The sequence below is a fragment of the Hemicordylus capensis genome, chromosome 3 (genome assembly GCF_027244095.1).
Source record: "Hemicordylus capensis ecotype Gifberg chromosome 3, rHemCap1.1.pri, whole genome shotgun sequence".
Lineage (NCBI taxonomy): Eukaryota > Metazoa > Chordata > Lepidosauria > Squamata > Cordylidae > Hemicordylus > Hemicordylus capensis.
Window position 1 is genome coordinate 26,233,097 of NC_069659.1, and position 16,767 is coordinate 26,249,863.

General features: G+C 46.5%; 1 protein-coding gene across 1 annotated transcript in view; it reads right to left on the minus strand.

The window, feature by feature from the left end:
- Positions 1–16,767, minus strand: part of MMP20 (matrix metallopeptidase 20) — a 51,412-nt gene that overhangs the window by 11,632 nt on the left and 23,013 nt on the right. The window contains exons 5-8 of the mRNA XM_053310869.1: positions 13,605–13,766; positions 9,934–10,084; positions 7,605–7,741; positions 963–1,119 (exon numbers count right to left, since the gene is read on the minus strand). Of these exons, the coding sequence (XP_053166844.1) occupies positions 963–1,119; positions 7,605–7,741; positions 9,934–10,084; positions 13,605–13,766 (607 nt within the window). The remainder of the gene's footprint in view (positions 1–962; positions 1,120–7,604; positions 7,742–9,933; positions 10,085–13,604; positions 13,767–16,767) is intronic.

A 16,767-nucleotide genomic window follows, 5' to 3' on the forward strand; every position in this document is an offset into this window, starting at 1 on the left:
GTGTGTGTGTGTGTGTGTGTGTGGTGGCGGCAAAGCTGCACGATTTTTATTTATTTATTTTAGCCTCCTTTCCCCTCTTTATTCTTAGATCATTTTTATTATTCTTATTTGTGGCTGTCCCTCACATCCCTGCTGATTCACCCCATAATGCACCAGGAAGAATGAATTACTCCTAGTGCATAAGGGAATGAGCCAACTCTAAAAGTGGGGAGCTTAAAACATGCTTTCTTATGCCCCAGGAGGAACGTGTTCTTCTTAGTGCATTATGGGGGAAATCATCTTCAACAACAGAGAGTTCAAACTCCCATAAGAACAGCCCTGCTGGATCAGGCCCAAGGCCCATCTAGTCCAGCATCCTGTTTCACACAGTAGCCCACCAGATGCCACTGGAAGCCACAGGCAGGAGTTGAGGGCATGCCCTCTCTCCTGTTGTTTCTCCCCTGCAACTGGTACTCAGAGGCATCCTGCCTCTGAGGCTGGAGGTGGCCTATAGCCCTCCAACTAGTAGCAGTTGATAGACCTTTCCTCCATGAAGTTATCCAACCCCCTCTTAAAGCCATCCAGGCTGTTGGCTGTCACCACATCTTGTGGCAAAGGATTCCACAAGTTGATTATGCACTTTTGGTGTTCACTCAGCCTGACTCAGTAAGACATACTGCTCAATGTCCCATGGCACGTTGGTTGGGAAACATTGATTTAGCACATCATTTGTTAAAGTGCTGAATAATCCCTGCATGCTAACTGCAATTCAACAGACCCTCCAGCAAATCTATTCTGCAGCTGAACCTACTTCTAGACTCCTTCATTGGGTGACCCTCAGGTTCTACATTACAATAGAGAAAGAAAATCTCTCTCTCTCTCTCTCTCTCTCTCTCTCTCTCTCTCTCTCTCTCTCTCCTTTTGGCTGCTATTTTATTATTTGAATTCTTCTTAAATCTTTATGAAGGCAATAATCAAGGAACCTGTAATATTCATCTCCTATAAAGAAGAGTGTCTTCTTTTCGTCCTTCAGGTAGACGGCTGCATCTATGTGCTGCACATTCCCAGAAAACCCAAAGTCTCCAATGGTCCGAGGAGGGCCCTGCATTTGGAACCCACGGGTTGTCCAGTAATGAGGTCCTGGCAAACAGAAAAACAGTGAGACATTTCGCTTGCAATAAATCTTTAGCCTGAATCTCAACTTCTCACATGCAGATCTAAAATAAAGGTCATAAATCAGAGGTTCTCAAACTCAGGTCCCAAGATGTCTATAACTCTCATCATCCTCTTGGGGCTATTGTGGCTGGGGATGGCAGAAGTTGCAGTCCATCAACTCCTGGGCAACCAAGTTTGATATCTTCTATCACAAAGCAACAAATATCACTGTCTGCCTTGCCTATTTGAGGAGACACTGAGGCGCTTCACACGATTGGTGTGAAGCGCCGGGAGGATCAGTGTGGGGAGAGCCGGCTTAGTCCGCTCTCCCCACACATGAGCAGTTGCTTGTTGCTGGGTGGCTGGATTGGCTGCCCAGACGAGTGGCTGCTCTGGTCAGGTGCTTCTGTGCCCAGCCGCAGCTCCATCAGGACCTCTGGGAATTGGGGGAAGGGGAGCGCCGCTGCGCCCCTGGCCCCCTGGATTCCCCTCCCCCCCCGAGTGTGCCAGGTGCAGCTTCAAGCAGCCGCGGCTGACACACGATTGAAAAAATGAGGTTAACGGAGCACTTGCTCCATTAACCTCATTTAAGGAGAGGGGTTGTTAGGAGGGCTAGCCGCCAGGTAACCTCCGGCCTCACCTGCGAGCTTGGTGGTTCCCACAATTGATCAAAACTGGGCTGGCCTCCGGTTTTGATCAATCATGTGGATAGCTTCACTGACATTTAAAAAACAACAACACCCCACTTCCCATTTGTGTGTGATAAGTTACTACCTTCATTCAACTTTATTGCCATAACCTAAAAGCCTTGATAAGTAACATGGCATCAGCCCGCATATGCAAAATATGGCCATATATTTTTAGGTATATGAAGTTGGTTCTATCAGGGGATTAGCCGTAGCTCAAAATTAGTTAAAGGCCCACTGGCTACACCCTGAGGTACACCTAGGTAATTTTGGAGGCTGGACCTAAAGGCTTTTTGAGGCCCCCTGCCCCCCACTGGAGGCCCCCTCCTCTGGAGCCAATGGCACGGCATGACGACCACACCTCCTGGGACAGACTAAATAGAATTTGGGGGCCCTCGGGGGTGTGGAGGCCCTGGACTTTGGCCAGGAAGTCCAGGAGTAAGAGTGCGTCTGGCTACACCAACCTGCCCCATCTCTGGTGGTGCTACTTGACTATCTTTCAACACTCAACACATCAGATTAATTGAAACCTAACATTTCCAAATGTATCCCCAGGGTGTTATTGATTCCTATAAGCCAGGGGTGGGGAACCTTGGCTCTCCAGCTGTTTATGAACGACAACTCTCTGGGGATGATGGGGGTTGTAGTTCAAAAACAGCTGGAGGGCCAAGGTTCCCCACCCCTGCTAGAAGCAAATGTTCCGTCCTGTGTTATGTTGGGGCAGATCAAATGGTTGGGAAAAGGGCTGGATCAGACACTGAGGCTGTTGACACAAGCAGCCCTATCCGGGATTGCACAGCCCAACCCAGGTAGGGCTGCTTGTGTGGCTGCTTGCTGGGTAGCCCAAGATTTTCCCCTGGGCTTCTTCTACTTAGGTACAATTGTGCCCTTGCCTAGGTACCCAGTTGTATGTGCATAGGTACACACTCTGCCTGAAGCCCAAGAAGACACAGAGCCAGGTGCCTAGAGCATCTGGCTTGCAGGGGAATCCCCCAATGCACCATGCTTTTCATGTGGTGCATTGTGGGATGCATGAGGCCACAGCCTGCTTTCCTCCCACTCCTTCGCCACTCTTGGAGCTGCCGCATGCCAGTCATGTAGGCATGTGGTGCTGTCAAGCCCAAGAGCAGCTTGAATCATGTGGGGGAAGGCAGGATAGTTCCTGCTTTCCCACCAGCATGGCCCCAGCCAGGTAAGCATGGGTCCTGTGAACAACCTTAATACCTTTCCCTAATCTGACTGGATCAGTCAGCAGACCAGCTCAATCAATGAGATGAGTGAGACAATGGCCACATTTGCACATAACGTGAAACTGCAGTTAAACGGGGCAGAGGTTGGAACTCCGTTACGTCTGAATGCATGCAACCACCATTTCACGGCAAAGGCAGCCTGCAGTTTTCCTTACCGAACTCCAATTTAAACCTTCAGTTTGTAGTGAGTTTTGCCGCCACAGCCTGAAGTTTTTAGGTGGCAGCACTATGTCTGATCGTGGATGGTGCCATAACCATGGGTTTGTTCACTTTCTGGAATCATAACCATAGAGGGGGTGGCACAGACTCACCCAGGATCACGCCTGCTACATTCCTGTGGTGCTTCTCTCTGGCTGCTTCTCCAAGCACTTGCCCTGTCTCAAATCCCACAAAACAGTTGACCTGTAACAGGGATGCTGCCACATCTCATCTCAAGCTTGTCAGCCTGTCAAATGGCAAAGTCACACAGGGGCATGTCCTCTTCCCTCTCTGTCCCTTGTTCCCCCCTCCTGGCAATCAGGAGCAAAAGTGGACAGGATAGCAGGAGGGACACTACATGCTTTGCTCTCCAAAAATGAAGTGACAAAAATGTAAGTTCATAAGCATGTGCACTTGAGGTGGCAACATAAGCAGGGCAAACCCATTAGAGGGCTGGGACAGAAACATATGAATGGGGCTACCCAAGTTGGGTATATAAGGCAGCCCAATCTGGAATCCTTGAATGGTTTAGGACAATTTTTTGTACAGTGATGTTAGGGAAGGGGTCCCCAGCCCTTCCCCTTTGGGGAATGTGTGTGGTCCCTAGGCTTACTCATAAGTAGGGCCGGGCAGCAGGATCAGCATTGCCATCACTGACAGGGGAGATTACTCCTCTGTGTTGACAATGGATGACGAGCTGAATCACTAATGTGCAGTGACATCCCCTTATCCTATAGACCAGGGATCCTCAATGTTGGGCCCCCAGATGTTCTTGGACTTCAACTCCCATAATTCCCAGCCAAAGGCCACTGGGCCTGGGGATTATGGGAGTTGAAGTCCAAGGACATCTGGGGGCCCAACGTTGAGGATCCCTGCTATAGACTGCTCTCTCACAAGAATTTCAGGCCATGGAGACATGCATGGGGGCCAGACAGCAGATGCCACCCAGCCAGGTTGCTCTATACAAGCAAGCCATGGGTACCCCGGCAACAGCTCTCCCTTCTTGCTGACTGCTGCGGAGAAGCCATCAAAGTGTGCCCTCTGCCAACCCATCTGCCCCTTTGAACATATCCATCTTTGGTTTTGCCCAGAATGGCGACCCCACTCTCCTGGGGTTGCTGGAAATCAAGGCTCCCCTCTCCCAGAGTTCCTTGTGGTGGTAGATCTGTATATGACACAATGCTGGTCCAAACCCGGGAAATTTGAATGAGAGTAGACATCTGCCCCCGGTCCTGGTGTTTCCTCAATCCGCCCACCTGGCTATGCTTGGATACATGGAGCGTCACCATCTCCTTTCAGTGTGTAAAAGACTTCCCTGGAAGGGGGGGGGGTCACTGTGCAAAAATTTCATCATTACCCAGAGTGAACCGCATGCAAGTGGGGCCCCCTTTTGGGGGGTTAGCTTAACTCATGAGCACACAGTCCAATGGAAGACTGAAAGTTTTTGAACCTAAGGTCCTCCCCAGTAGATGGGCCCTCTCATGAGGCTGATAGTTCCCTGGCAGCAAGCAGTTACAGGGCAGGAGTGTGGTTTGGGCTCCATGGATTGCTTTGCCAGGGTGAGCCCTCACAAGAACATCCTTGGTCACAGCAGGCCAGACCCCAGGATCCTTTGCCCTCCCTCATATACACATTCCTTTCCCTGCCATGGGCAGATGGACCATTCCACAAAGGCATCATTGCACTCAGCACTCCCCCTTGAAGATTGTGGCCAATGGCTGCCACTCTTGTGATGTGCTGATGCCTTGTGCACAGCCTGGTGATGTGAGCAAGCTACGGACCTTGCTGGGATGTGGCTTTGGTGGATCAGGAAGAAGGAGGGTCTCCACTACCCTGAAACCAGAGGTTTCTGGGCTGTGGTTGGATGAACATCTGCAATACGATTCACAAAAATTAAACACAGGTTCAGCAACCTCCAGTTTCATGTTACGTGCAAATGCGGCCATGGAATAGATGTCTTTGTTGTTGGATGAATGTCCAACCATTTGCAATTAACCCATTTGCCCTAACCCTAACTGCAGGTTTGGCAATCTCTGGTTTCACAGTATGTGCAAATGAAGCCAGTACCTCTCTCTGATCTGGCCAATGCATATGGGGTGTTCTTTCCTTCCTTGCCCTTCCCACACACCAGCCCCATGTCTGTCATGTTCTGATGGCCACTTGGAACCATCTATATACAGTATTTTAGTAGTGAACTCAGGTGGTGGTTGAGTGCCTATTAGGCTGTAGGGATGTGCAAACAGGTTTGATGTTTGACCTGTTCAATTTCAAACCTGTTCAGTGTTGAACTGAACCATCCCCTGTTTGGTCTGACCTCGGACCAAACAGCCCTGACTGTTCCGGGGTTCGTGGACCTTTATAAAATAGTAGTAGTAATAATAATAATAATAATAAGAAGAAGAAGAAGAAGAAGAAGAAGAAGAAGAAGAAGAAAGAAAAACAAGTTAAAATAATTGACATAGCAATACCAGGGGATAGCAGAATAGAAGAAAAAGAAATAGAAAAAATAACAAAATACAAAGATCTACAAACTGAAATTGAAAGGCTGTGGCAGAAAAAGACCAAAGTAATCCCAGTGGTAATTGGCGCCCTGGGTGCCGTTCCAAAAGACCTTGAAGAGCACCTCAACACCATAGGGGCCACAGAAATCACCATCAGCCAATTACAAAAAGCAGCTTTACTGGGAACAGCCTATATTTTGCGACGATATCTATAATAACCAACGGTACTGATGATAAAATCCAGCCATCCCAGGTCCTTGGGAAGGACTCGATGTCTGGATAAAACAAACCAGTCAATAACACCTGTCTGTGTAAACAAGAAATAATAATATTTGTTGTTACTTACCCCCTTTGGGGTAGTTGTTGGAGGAGGTGGGGGGGGGTCCGCGGATGTTCCCCATCCCCCCCGGCCTCTCTTGCAGCCCAAACTGGCACGTTCAGCCAGCTATTTGGCCCGTTTGGGCCTTCCCCCTCCGGTGCAGGGGTCATTTTGGAGGCCACCATGCCTGCGCAGTTGGCCTCTGTATGGCCTGGGTCATGCAGAGGCCAATTGCAGGTGCGGCGGCCTCCAAAATGGCCCCTGCGCCAGAGGGGGAAGGCCCGAACGGGCTGAAGAGCCAGCCAAATGGGCTGGTTTGGGCTGCAAGAGAGGCTGGATGAGGGAGGGGGAACCTCCATGGATCCCCCTGCCACCTCCAACAACTAACCCAAAGGGGGGGTCAGTAAATATCTATCTATCTATCTATCTATCTATCTATCTATCTATCTATCTATCTATCTATCTAGTCCGCGAACCCCCCCGGACCAAACTAAACCAGTGGGGGGGGGGTTTGAAGGGGTGCCGGAGCAAACTGGCCCGCCACTTCCGTGCACACCCCTATTAGGCTGGAAGCAAAGCAGAAAGACCTCAAATTAAGGTAGGGGCTTGTACATTTGTATGGAACTCCAGGGCATGCAGAAGTAAATAACACTGTACATTAAAAGAGGAGTCTGGAGGTGGACAAGAGGGTTGGGTGATGCAATATTTTGATACCGGTCCCACCGGTGGCTAGCCTACTTTTGTAGCCCTCCCCTAAGGAGGGCTATGGCCCCCGGAAGCTCCAGTATGCCCTGCACAAGTGCGCAGGGCATACTGGGGAGACCCCTGGAGCCGGGAGGCAGCTTTTTGCCACCCCTTGCCTCCCCTCTGGGGGTGTACTCCTTATCGTGAGTAGCCATGCTGCGGCTCCGCGCCACGACTACTCAGAAGTAGACCCCCAGAGAGAAGGCAAAAAGCCGCCTCCCGGCTCTGGGGGTCTCTCCGGTATAACCCTGCGCGCTCGTGCAGGGCATACTGGAACTTCTGGGGGGCGTGTGGCCCCCAAGCTTCCCAGCCCTTGCCAGCTCTGTCACGGAGCCGAGCCAGCAATCATGTGGGCGGCCGCCCAGGGCTCCCGCTCTGATCGTGAGCGGGGAGAGAGCGGACTCAGCCCGCTCTCCCTGCTCTGCTGCAGAAACCGGGTCTCACTGATTGTGAGACCCAGCTCTATGTAAGTAAAGTGCCTCAGAAAGTGGTGTGCACCTGGAGTCAACACAAACACATTTACTTGTTATGTTTATAGTTGTCAACCTCCAGGATTGTTCTGGAATCTCCAACAATTGACATGATTCTCCAGGAAACTCTTGAAAACAACCCTGGAGATCTGAATGGCTTAATATTGTGAAAAACACTTGGGGGAAATATTGGGTTGGGGAGATTTTTTAAAGAATAACTTCAGTCAACAGGTCACTCTAGTGACACCTAGGCCCCCCCCCTTTTTATTTAAGGTCACAAATGTTTTTTTAAAGTAACTAACCCTTGAAAAAATATGCAACTCCTCTTTCGGCTACTTCATAGGCAGCATCTACATTTGACATGAGCTGAGGGAAAGAGCTTGTGATGGAGAGAGGCCGTACATTTGTAGTTAGCTGAGCCTGCCTTCTCCAGAAGAGCCTGTTTAGGGGAGAAGAAGGGAGGAAACATAATGAACAGATGGAGGCTTGCTTCACAGGATGTTTTCAAATGGTGGAATTCACTCCATAGTCAGTAATTAATACCAACCCACCGGTCCTGCCCAAACCCCCACCAAATTTGCCTGGTTAATATTTTTGTTTTCAGGCCTGTTTCCAGAAAAGCAAAAGGCAAGATTAGACTTTCCCTCTTTTTTTAAAAAAGAAGGCTATATGCTTTAGGTGGATGAAAGTGATCCCTTTTTTGCTGGCAGACTTGTAGTTTTCACCAAGCCTACCAAAAATGCAGAGCTCCCAGACTGCCACTTTGTAAGTGTGATTGAAAGTAAGTATAAGGATGTATCGGGGCAGCTTCCTAGACATTTTGCGTGGATGTAGAAGTACCTACCTGTGTGCAAAATACATGTTCACAGGTACTGTTGATGTTCACCTGAATAGATCTAGAGCAGAGAACAGCATCTTACCTGCTTATAGCTGCTGCCTTTCCCCTGTCTGTACTCAGTGGCCACCTTCAGACATAAGGTGGAACTGCAGATCCAATGGATCCATGTTTCCGTCCCCCCGACTGCTCTCCTGTCCATATTTGGACAAAATGGAAAGCTCCTTCTCAACAGTCTGGCTGCGCAGGCTTCCTTCTTTCATAAAGGACAGCCTGCATAGCCAATAGCTCCAGCGAGGGAGAAGCTTCCTCCCTCAACTCCGATTGGGAAACAGGCAGACTGTGGTGCTAGTGTTTGGGTGTAACACTGGGACCGTGGGACTGGAGGTCCAGGTAACGGACCTCACTACAAACTGAAGGTACACTTCTCTGTGTGAGGAGGGAAACCATAGGCCCATTTTTTTGCCGAAACTGCAGTTGCCCACATTCAGATGTGCAGTTTCCAAAACCAGAGGTGAAGGGACCTCCACTTTCATTTTACGTGTCTTTTTCCATACAAGCTGAATATGGATAGGCAGATGTCCGCATTCAGCTGTATATGGACAATCTATGTATGGATAGGCAGTTGCCTGCATTCAGACATGCAGTTTCCAAAACCGGAGGTGAAGGGACCTCCGCTTTCATGTTACATGCGAATGCGGCCTGTGTTTTCTTCCATACAAGCTGTATGGCTTCCATACAAGCTGTTTAGGCTCTGATCATACCATTGGGGAATTTGCTTCAGAGCCTCCCTGACTGTGTAGACAGAGCATAAGTGTCTATAATGTACATGTGGGTTCTTTCGGGCAGTATACTAAATGTAATACAGAGGATGGGTATGGAGACTCTGAGGCTGCAAGTGGATGCAATCAAGAGTTGCCAACCCTCCAGGATGTGGCATGAATCCCCAAGTGACTACTGAAACTATAAACCTGGAGATTTTAATGGCTTAATGTTTAAAAAAATCTTGGGGGAAAATATTGTTAAGAATAGCTTTAGAGAATTGGCAACCCTATAATTGCCACCTCTGTGTAAGTTCAGACAAAGAGCTTTGCATAACTTTTGCAAATATCTATTAATTTTACCTTTAAAAATGTGCCAACTGGAAGCACAAGTAATTCTGTACCTTTGAAAGTCATAATGTACCTTTGAATGTCATGGGTACCAAGTCAAATAAAGCCTGGCCCTTTGCCCTCCTGTGGGTATTCCTCCAATGAGATTGACCCACATATGGGATACCCACACTTTAGTTAACATTCCTCATTGCAGATTTTGTAAATATTCAATAAAGTGGCCCTAGTTTTTTCCAACTATGCGTGTCATGTCGTTATTTGGGCCTGAGTTTGCAAACTACCTTACTGAAAGAAGAAGACCTGTATGTATAAGGACTGGGAAATACCGAAAGCACTGTGATTAATCAGCTTTACTAGCGCACCTAACATTTAACAAAAGTAAATGTTCCCTGATCATCTGTGGTCTCTTATAGACATGAGCTGTACATTTGGGAAAAATCTAAATCATTCTAAAACAGGAAGCAGAAAAAGGAACATCCTTTTGTGAAGCAATACATCGTGAAGCAATACAATATTCCTAAATATTATGTTCTATTTTTTGCAAAAGAGGAAGTTTATGTTGAATGGCCATATTTGGAACTGATCACTGGGAGAAAGTTTTGTTTTGTTTTCAATTGAAGTTGCTTTTGAAAAATGAAACTACTAATATACTGTTATGGCAGGTTTGATAAAAGTATAGCTTACCTGTCCTTGAAGAAAAGAAGTTCTTTCCCCAGCATTGTGACAGCATCAAATGAAAATCTAGAGTCACAGTGGTCTGGATCAGCTGGAGTTGGTGGTTTGGGAAGAGGCTGATGAGGTACTTGTGGTATCCTGGATCCAGATTGTCGTGGCCCTAGAATACAGTACACCATCTATTTTTAAGAGTACTGAGAATTTTTTATGAGAATTACATTTAATTCATATATTGATTTATTTCCCTTTTATCAGAATTCTGCCTAAACGTTGTTGTAAACTCTAGTGTGCATCATTTAATATGGGCCAATGCTGAATATTTTGTTTCCCAGATAGAAGACAGAGTATTGTCTTTCTAAAAATAACCCACTTTGTTCAAATATTCACCTTTATAAAAACTCTATTTGGTGCTGGTGGCTGACATACTGCACAGTTTTCTGTGGGAATTTTGCACACCATAGACACTGCTATGTCTTCTGAATGCAAAAGGCTAGAATGCAAAAGGCTTGTGCTAGAGTGCACTTGTGCAAACAGCGAAATTGGAAATAATGGTTGTGTGATCACACAGCTCCCTTTTGCAGTTTCAACATTTGTGCTAGTGCTCTCTAGCACAACTTGCATTTGGAAGATGAAGCAGCTTCTGCAGTGCATAAAACTCCTATGGAGCATGTGACCCATTGTTAGCATTGGCTGCTGTTGCTTTTTGGCCATTTCCCCACTTTGGCTTATCCCCCCCACCTTCTTGGATTAGGCACATGGGTAACCCCAGCCAATCAGGGACCATGTGTTATGTATGTTCTGTAGCCAATGGGATTTGGTATGTGATTATATCACTATGGGCAAATGAGGGCAATTCAAAGGGAGTGCATATGTGGGCCATGTCAAAAATAGGTAATTTAAAAATTTTAACAAGTAATGAGGCAATTCTCATGATCGCCAAAAAGTCGGCTAAGGGAGCCTAGCCCGCTTTCTGGCAACAGTGAGAATCACTGGGCTTGCACTCAAGTGGGTTACCCGCTTACAGAGCCCTCTCCTAAGCCCAGTTTAGCGGAGCAAGCGCTCCGCTAACCCGGGCTCTATGATCGTGTGTTGCTGTGGCAACTCATGAGGAGACCCCCCGACTGGGAGGCTAAAAAGCATTGGGGGGTCTCTCCAGCATGCTCTGTGCACTTGCGCAGAGCATGCTGGGACTTCCAGGGCCACACAGCCCCGATCCCTGCAGCCCCTGACGGCTCCGTGACGGATCTGGCAGTCGTGTGGGCAGATGATCCGGCCGCCTGGAGAGGGCTCAATGATCGTCTGTGGGGAGAGAAGGCTTAGCCCACTCTTCCCACAAACCCTCTGGAGGCGGGTCTCAATAATCGTGAGACCCACCTCAGTGTTGACCAATTGCCAAAAAAGGGAGGTGTTTTCGATGAAATCAGAATTGTTCATGAAAAACTGTAGATAGTTTTACCTTCGCTCTCCTATCTAATTATACATAGGTAAGCAGATGCAGAAAACTTGTAAGGATGGTTTCATGCACATGCATTGCGCCTTGTTCTTTCTGTGTGGTGCACTTTATAGAGACAGGATATGGAGAAGGGGTAAATATGCTCTGTTCCGTCAGTTAGATCATTTACTTATTTGTTATTCAGAATATTTACATGTTACCCTTAATGATAATGTTCTCAAAACAGTTTACGTGGCATAAAGAATGAGAAGATGGTTCCCTGATCCAAAAGGGACCCACAATCTAAAAAGGGATATAAGAGACGCAACAGAGTGAGCCCTTTCTCATGACCAGTGAGAAAGGACTACCCAGTTTGTGGGGAGGAAGCCCGGAAGCACTTACCTCCCTGCACATGAACAGTCTGCCTTCCTTGGGCGGACAGATCGCCTCTCCTAACCCTATTTTCAATGGAGGTCATAGGTGGGTTGCGTGCAAAACTGGGCTGGGCACCCTTAGCCTGGTTTTGTACATGCATGTGAATAGCCTCAGAGTCTCTTATAACTGGCTAACTGAGCAAAGAAGCACCTTTTAAAAGTGGTGATTCTCTTTATTCAGCAGGGGGAGAGCAACTGTCCCTATCCATCCCCAGCACAGCATCCCTCCAGTGGCTGATGCTGGTGTCTGTCTTATGCCTCTTTTTTAGATTGTGAGCCCTTTGGGGACAGGAAGCCATTAAATTTATTTATTTTTACATCTATTAAACTACTTGGGGAACTTTTGTTGAAAAGCGATATATAAACATTCATTGTATTAGTCATGTTTTATACAGAAGTAAGGGAATGGAACTGAAGGCAGGAGAATGTAGGCAAATAATATTTGACAATAATATTCATCAATAATATGTACAATAATACCCATCCTAGCCCTTTCTACCCTCTCCCCCTTCCTGACAGCTTTCCTCTCCAGCCCAGTGGGAAAGTGGAGACCTTAAAGGGTACAGTTCTCAGACCTGGAGCTAAGCACTTTCCTGCTTCTTTCACTTTTTATCTGGTGTGTTGCTTGTGTTGGCAAGTGGGAACTGGGGATCACGAGGTTCTTGGCATGGAGGAGCCAGTTCCTTGGAGGAGTCTAGCTCAGGGCATGCTGGCTAACATCCAGCCTGATGAAACATTCATGCACTTACACTGTGCTGATGCTGTGGGACAAGTATGACTCTCCCCTTCTCTTTGAAACTGACTGTGAGACCCAAAATGATGTCCCTGAGGGTTGTGCAACCCTCAGGGACATATTTTAAGCAGTCATAGTGGACTTCAGAAGGAAGGGGAGATCAATAGAAGTCACCCCTGCTGCATAACATCAGTGCAACATTAGCACCACAAGCACTTTGTCTGGATATGGACCCTGTTTTTCAAGGGCCCAATTCAGGAGTTCTAAGTTGGATGGGCTCCTTCCTGTCAGGTTCAGTCTTAGTGTGAAAATCCTTCATTGTGTTGGTTCATCCAACTTGGATGACTCCTCTCCATCTCTGTCCAAGTCATTACTGCTGCTTGAGGTTTGGGTCATGACAACGTTTATACATGCATGATTAGCATCAAGAAATGATTTGTATGTGTGAAGCAGACATTGTGGATGAACCACTGCAGGTAGAATGTTGATACCACCCAATATGAACACAAACCACCATATTTAAAAAGAGTCAGTCAGCTGAGAGTGATGAGAGTTATTCTTTGCATATTGATATCTTATTGAAATGCTTGTTGATATGTGAATTGTTTTGAATACGATTCTGTCTGTAGAAAGATCACCAATACATTCTAATGAGTAACCATTGTGAGTAACCAGTTCATTAAATGCATTTGTGAACCTACCTCTAAGCTTCTCCAAACTTGTGCATAGCAAAAGTAGTCATATATTAATTCTGCTTGCATCCATGCAATGCAATATTAATTATCAAAACACCCCAGTGTCTCTTGCATTTTCTTGTAGATTATGATACCGAAAAGGAACAATCCTCTCATTCCTTTTGTTATATACGCTGCTTTCAGTACTGTTGTTGTTATTGTTACTGTTGGAAAACAGTATTTAAAATATTCCAGATAAATAATAACAATGTATTCAAACACAATAGGACAGGGGAAAAACAGAGGGGGAATCAATGAAAGAAATATAAAAATAAAATAAAATAGGAATATTAGAAATGTAAAAAATTAGAGGATGGATAAGCAGTACTTTACTCTTATGTCATTACCATATAGTGCTTGGATCCCCTTTACGTCATCTTTGGGGAGACGGAAGCCAAATGGATGTTGATATTTGTATGTTGGATACATCAAAGCTGATGGGTCAGTAGAATGGGCTAAGCCAAGTGCATGGCCAAATTCATGAGCAGCCACAGTAAATAAGTTAAATCCTATACAATACAAAACAATATCTTCAACAACAGCATATCATTCTGGACAGAACAGAAGTGGAATACACAGATCTGTAGGTTCCCCCATTTAGCTTCTGACAAACAGATGTATGCCACAATAGGATGGAGTTTCTTATCTGTGAACATATGAAGTTGCCTTCTACAGAGTCAGATCATTGATTGGCAGCAGCACTCCAGGGTTTCAAATGGATTTCTTCAAAGTCCACTGTAGAACATAGGAAGCTTCGTCATACTGAATCAGACCATTGGTCTTTCTAGCTCAGCATTGTCTGCACTGACTGGTAGTGGCTTTCCAAGATTTTAGGCAACAGTCTTTCTCTGTCCTACCTGGAGATGCCAGAACCTGGGAACTTGGTGGTAGCACATGGTCTACCACCAAGCTACAGCCTCACTGTGGTTGGGGGCAAAGGGAGCTGTTGGCCAATAACTTCTGGGGACCAATGCTGGAAACAATACTGGAGCAGGAAGAGCAATGATCCAACTATAAGGCAACTTCATCTTGCTTTGATAGTAAAGATTTGCAATTTAATCCAGCCTTGAATCGAATCACCTTCAAAGTAAAGGGCCCAATTTCAGTGAGAGAGGGGAAAATGGGCCTCAAAATGGCATTTCCCCCAGGGAAAGCTGGTCTACCAATTGGGGTTGGTGGGTAGACAAGCCCTCCACTCCAGACTTGGAGCATCTGCCCGCCTTGGAGGACTGGTCTATCCAGAAAAATGGACCTCAAAATGGTGCTCGAATCACTCAAATCAATTCGAGTGATTAGGGGGTGATTTGTTGAGACACCCACCTAAGCCAGCTGTTTTCAACAAAGATAATTCTGCCATTTGATTTGAGCTCCAATGAATCACAGAGTCTGATTCATGCACACCTCTACTTGATAGACTCATCTCATAAATTTGTCTAACCCTTTCTAACCTTCTAAGCTAGCAGCCATCACAGCAGCTTCTGACAGTGAATACTTTAAATTAATTATACATTATGTGAAGACATTTCTTTTCTCTCTTTTCAATCAACTGCTAATAATTTTCAGTGGAATGACCCCAATTTCTAGAATTATGAAAGGAGGAGAAAAACGTTTATCTATGCACTTACTCCACAACATCCATGATGCTGTCAATATCTCTCATGACCCCCACTAGTCACTGTTTTGCTAAATTAAAGCATTTACAGTGCTTTAGGCCAGGGATGACCAACCTGAGGCTCCCCAGCTGCTGTTGGACTGCAGCTCCCATCATACCCAGTGACAACTGTGTATGGGGATGATGGCAGTTGTAGTCCAACAACCTGTAGTCAGGTTGGCCACTCCTCCTTACCCTTTGCTCCTCTGGTCATTTTGGCTGCCTATTTGTGCATCTTTTCCATTCTGCAACCCCCTTTCAGAGATGGAGGGACCAGAATGGTAAAATCTAGTGATGTGCACAGTGAAGCGATCACAGTGATCTAGTGAAGCTGCGGTTTGGCACTGGGGTGGGGGTTCCTTTAAGGGTGTACTTACCCCTCCCGCCACTTTCCCCCCTCCGCGCGCCTTTTTTAGTTAGCAGTTGGGGCAGCAGGATTCCTCCCTGCCGCCCCTTCCCCCACTCAGCTGCAAAAGGCTTCAGGAAGCCTTTTGTGCGTGTGTGTGTGGCTACGTGCGCGCATGTCGCAGAGATGTGACGTGTGCACACAACGTGCGCATGCGCAAAAGGCTTCCTGAAGCCTTTTGCAGCCGAGTGGGGGAAGGGGCGGCAGGGAGGAATCCTGCCGCCCCAACTGCTAATTAAAAAAGTGTGGAGGGGGGAAAGCAGCAGGAGGGGTAAGTACACCCTCCCCCCACCCTTAAAGGAACTCCCACCCCAGTCTGGCCGAACCCCAAACCGCCCATGTCCAGACCAGTCCGGAGGCCTGTAGAATGGCCTCTGGACCGGTCCAGAGGCCATTCTGGACTTTACTAGTAAAATCTTCCGCAATGCTGCCATGAGGGCTACTCACTGCTCAAGAGAGTACTGCAGGCTTAATAATATTTTTATTTGGGTGTTTTATAGCTGCTTCCCTAACAAATACAATGTACTCTTATGCAGATTTAACATCCATTTTCTTCTCCCTTTTCTCCCATTTTCTTTCTGACTCCATCCCATACACTCTTGACAAGATCCCTACTGGGACAAACTTCCAAACAACAAAACATAAAAGATTACTGGATAAAATAGTTTTTTCTAACTGTCTGATAGTTTTAATGGGTATTTTAATCTGATTTTTTAAATGTTTTAACTGTTAAAATTTCTTGGTTTGTTTTATTACTGTAAACTGCCTAGAGACTTTGATAGTGGGCAGTATACAAATATGTTAAATAAGTCAATAAAATAATAATAAACATTGGGGCTGTTGCAAAATGAGCTTTGCTGGTCTGTGAAGCTTTTGCATGAGATCCTATTTCTCAGAGGTCACCTCAAATCGCCTTTAAATTTCTCTTTTACTACTTCTGTGAATGCATGGTCACTGTGAATGCAGAACAGGAAGAGAGTGAGAGATTTTTTCTTAGAATTTCCAAGCCAGTGTCAAACTGTCAGTGTAAAAACACTGCTGTGGAAATTCATTATATCTTGTAAGGAAAGCAGGGGCCAGCAAGCATCTAGAAGAGGGCAAGGATCACCCATAGTGGATGCACTGGGTTGCAGGATTTCTTTCAGTTGACATAAACTCCATACATTGCAATGTATCATGACAATATGGCTTCACAAGGGACAAGAGCGCTGAAATTTCAAATGGGTCTTTTCTCCAACGGTCAGTGCATTTCATGGGAGCAACAGCAAGAGAGAGGGCCCCTCACCTCTTGCCTGTGGGCTTCTCAGAGGCACCTGGTGGGCCACTGTGGGGAACAGGATGCTGGACTAGATAGGCCTTAGGCCTGATCCAGTAGGACTGTTCTTATGGTCCACTCTGTGCCACCACATTTGGAACAGACAGCCCCTTCTGGGTGCTTTTGGGTCATTATGCA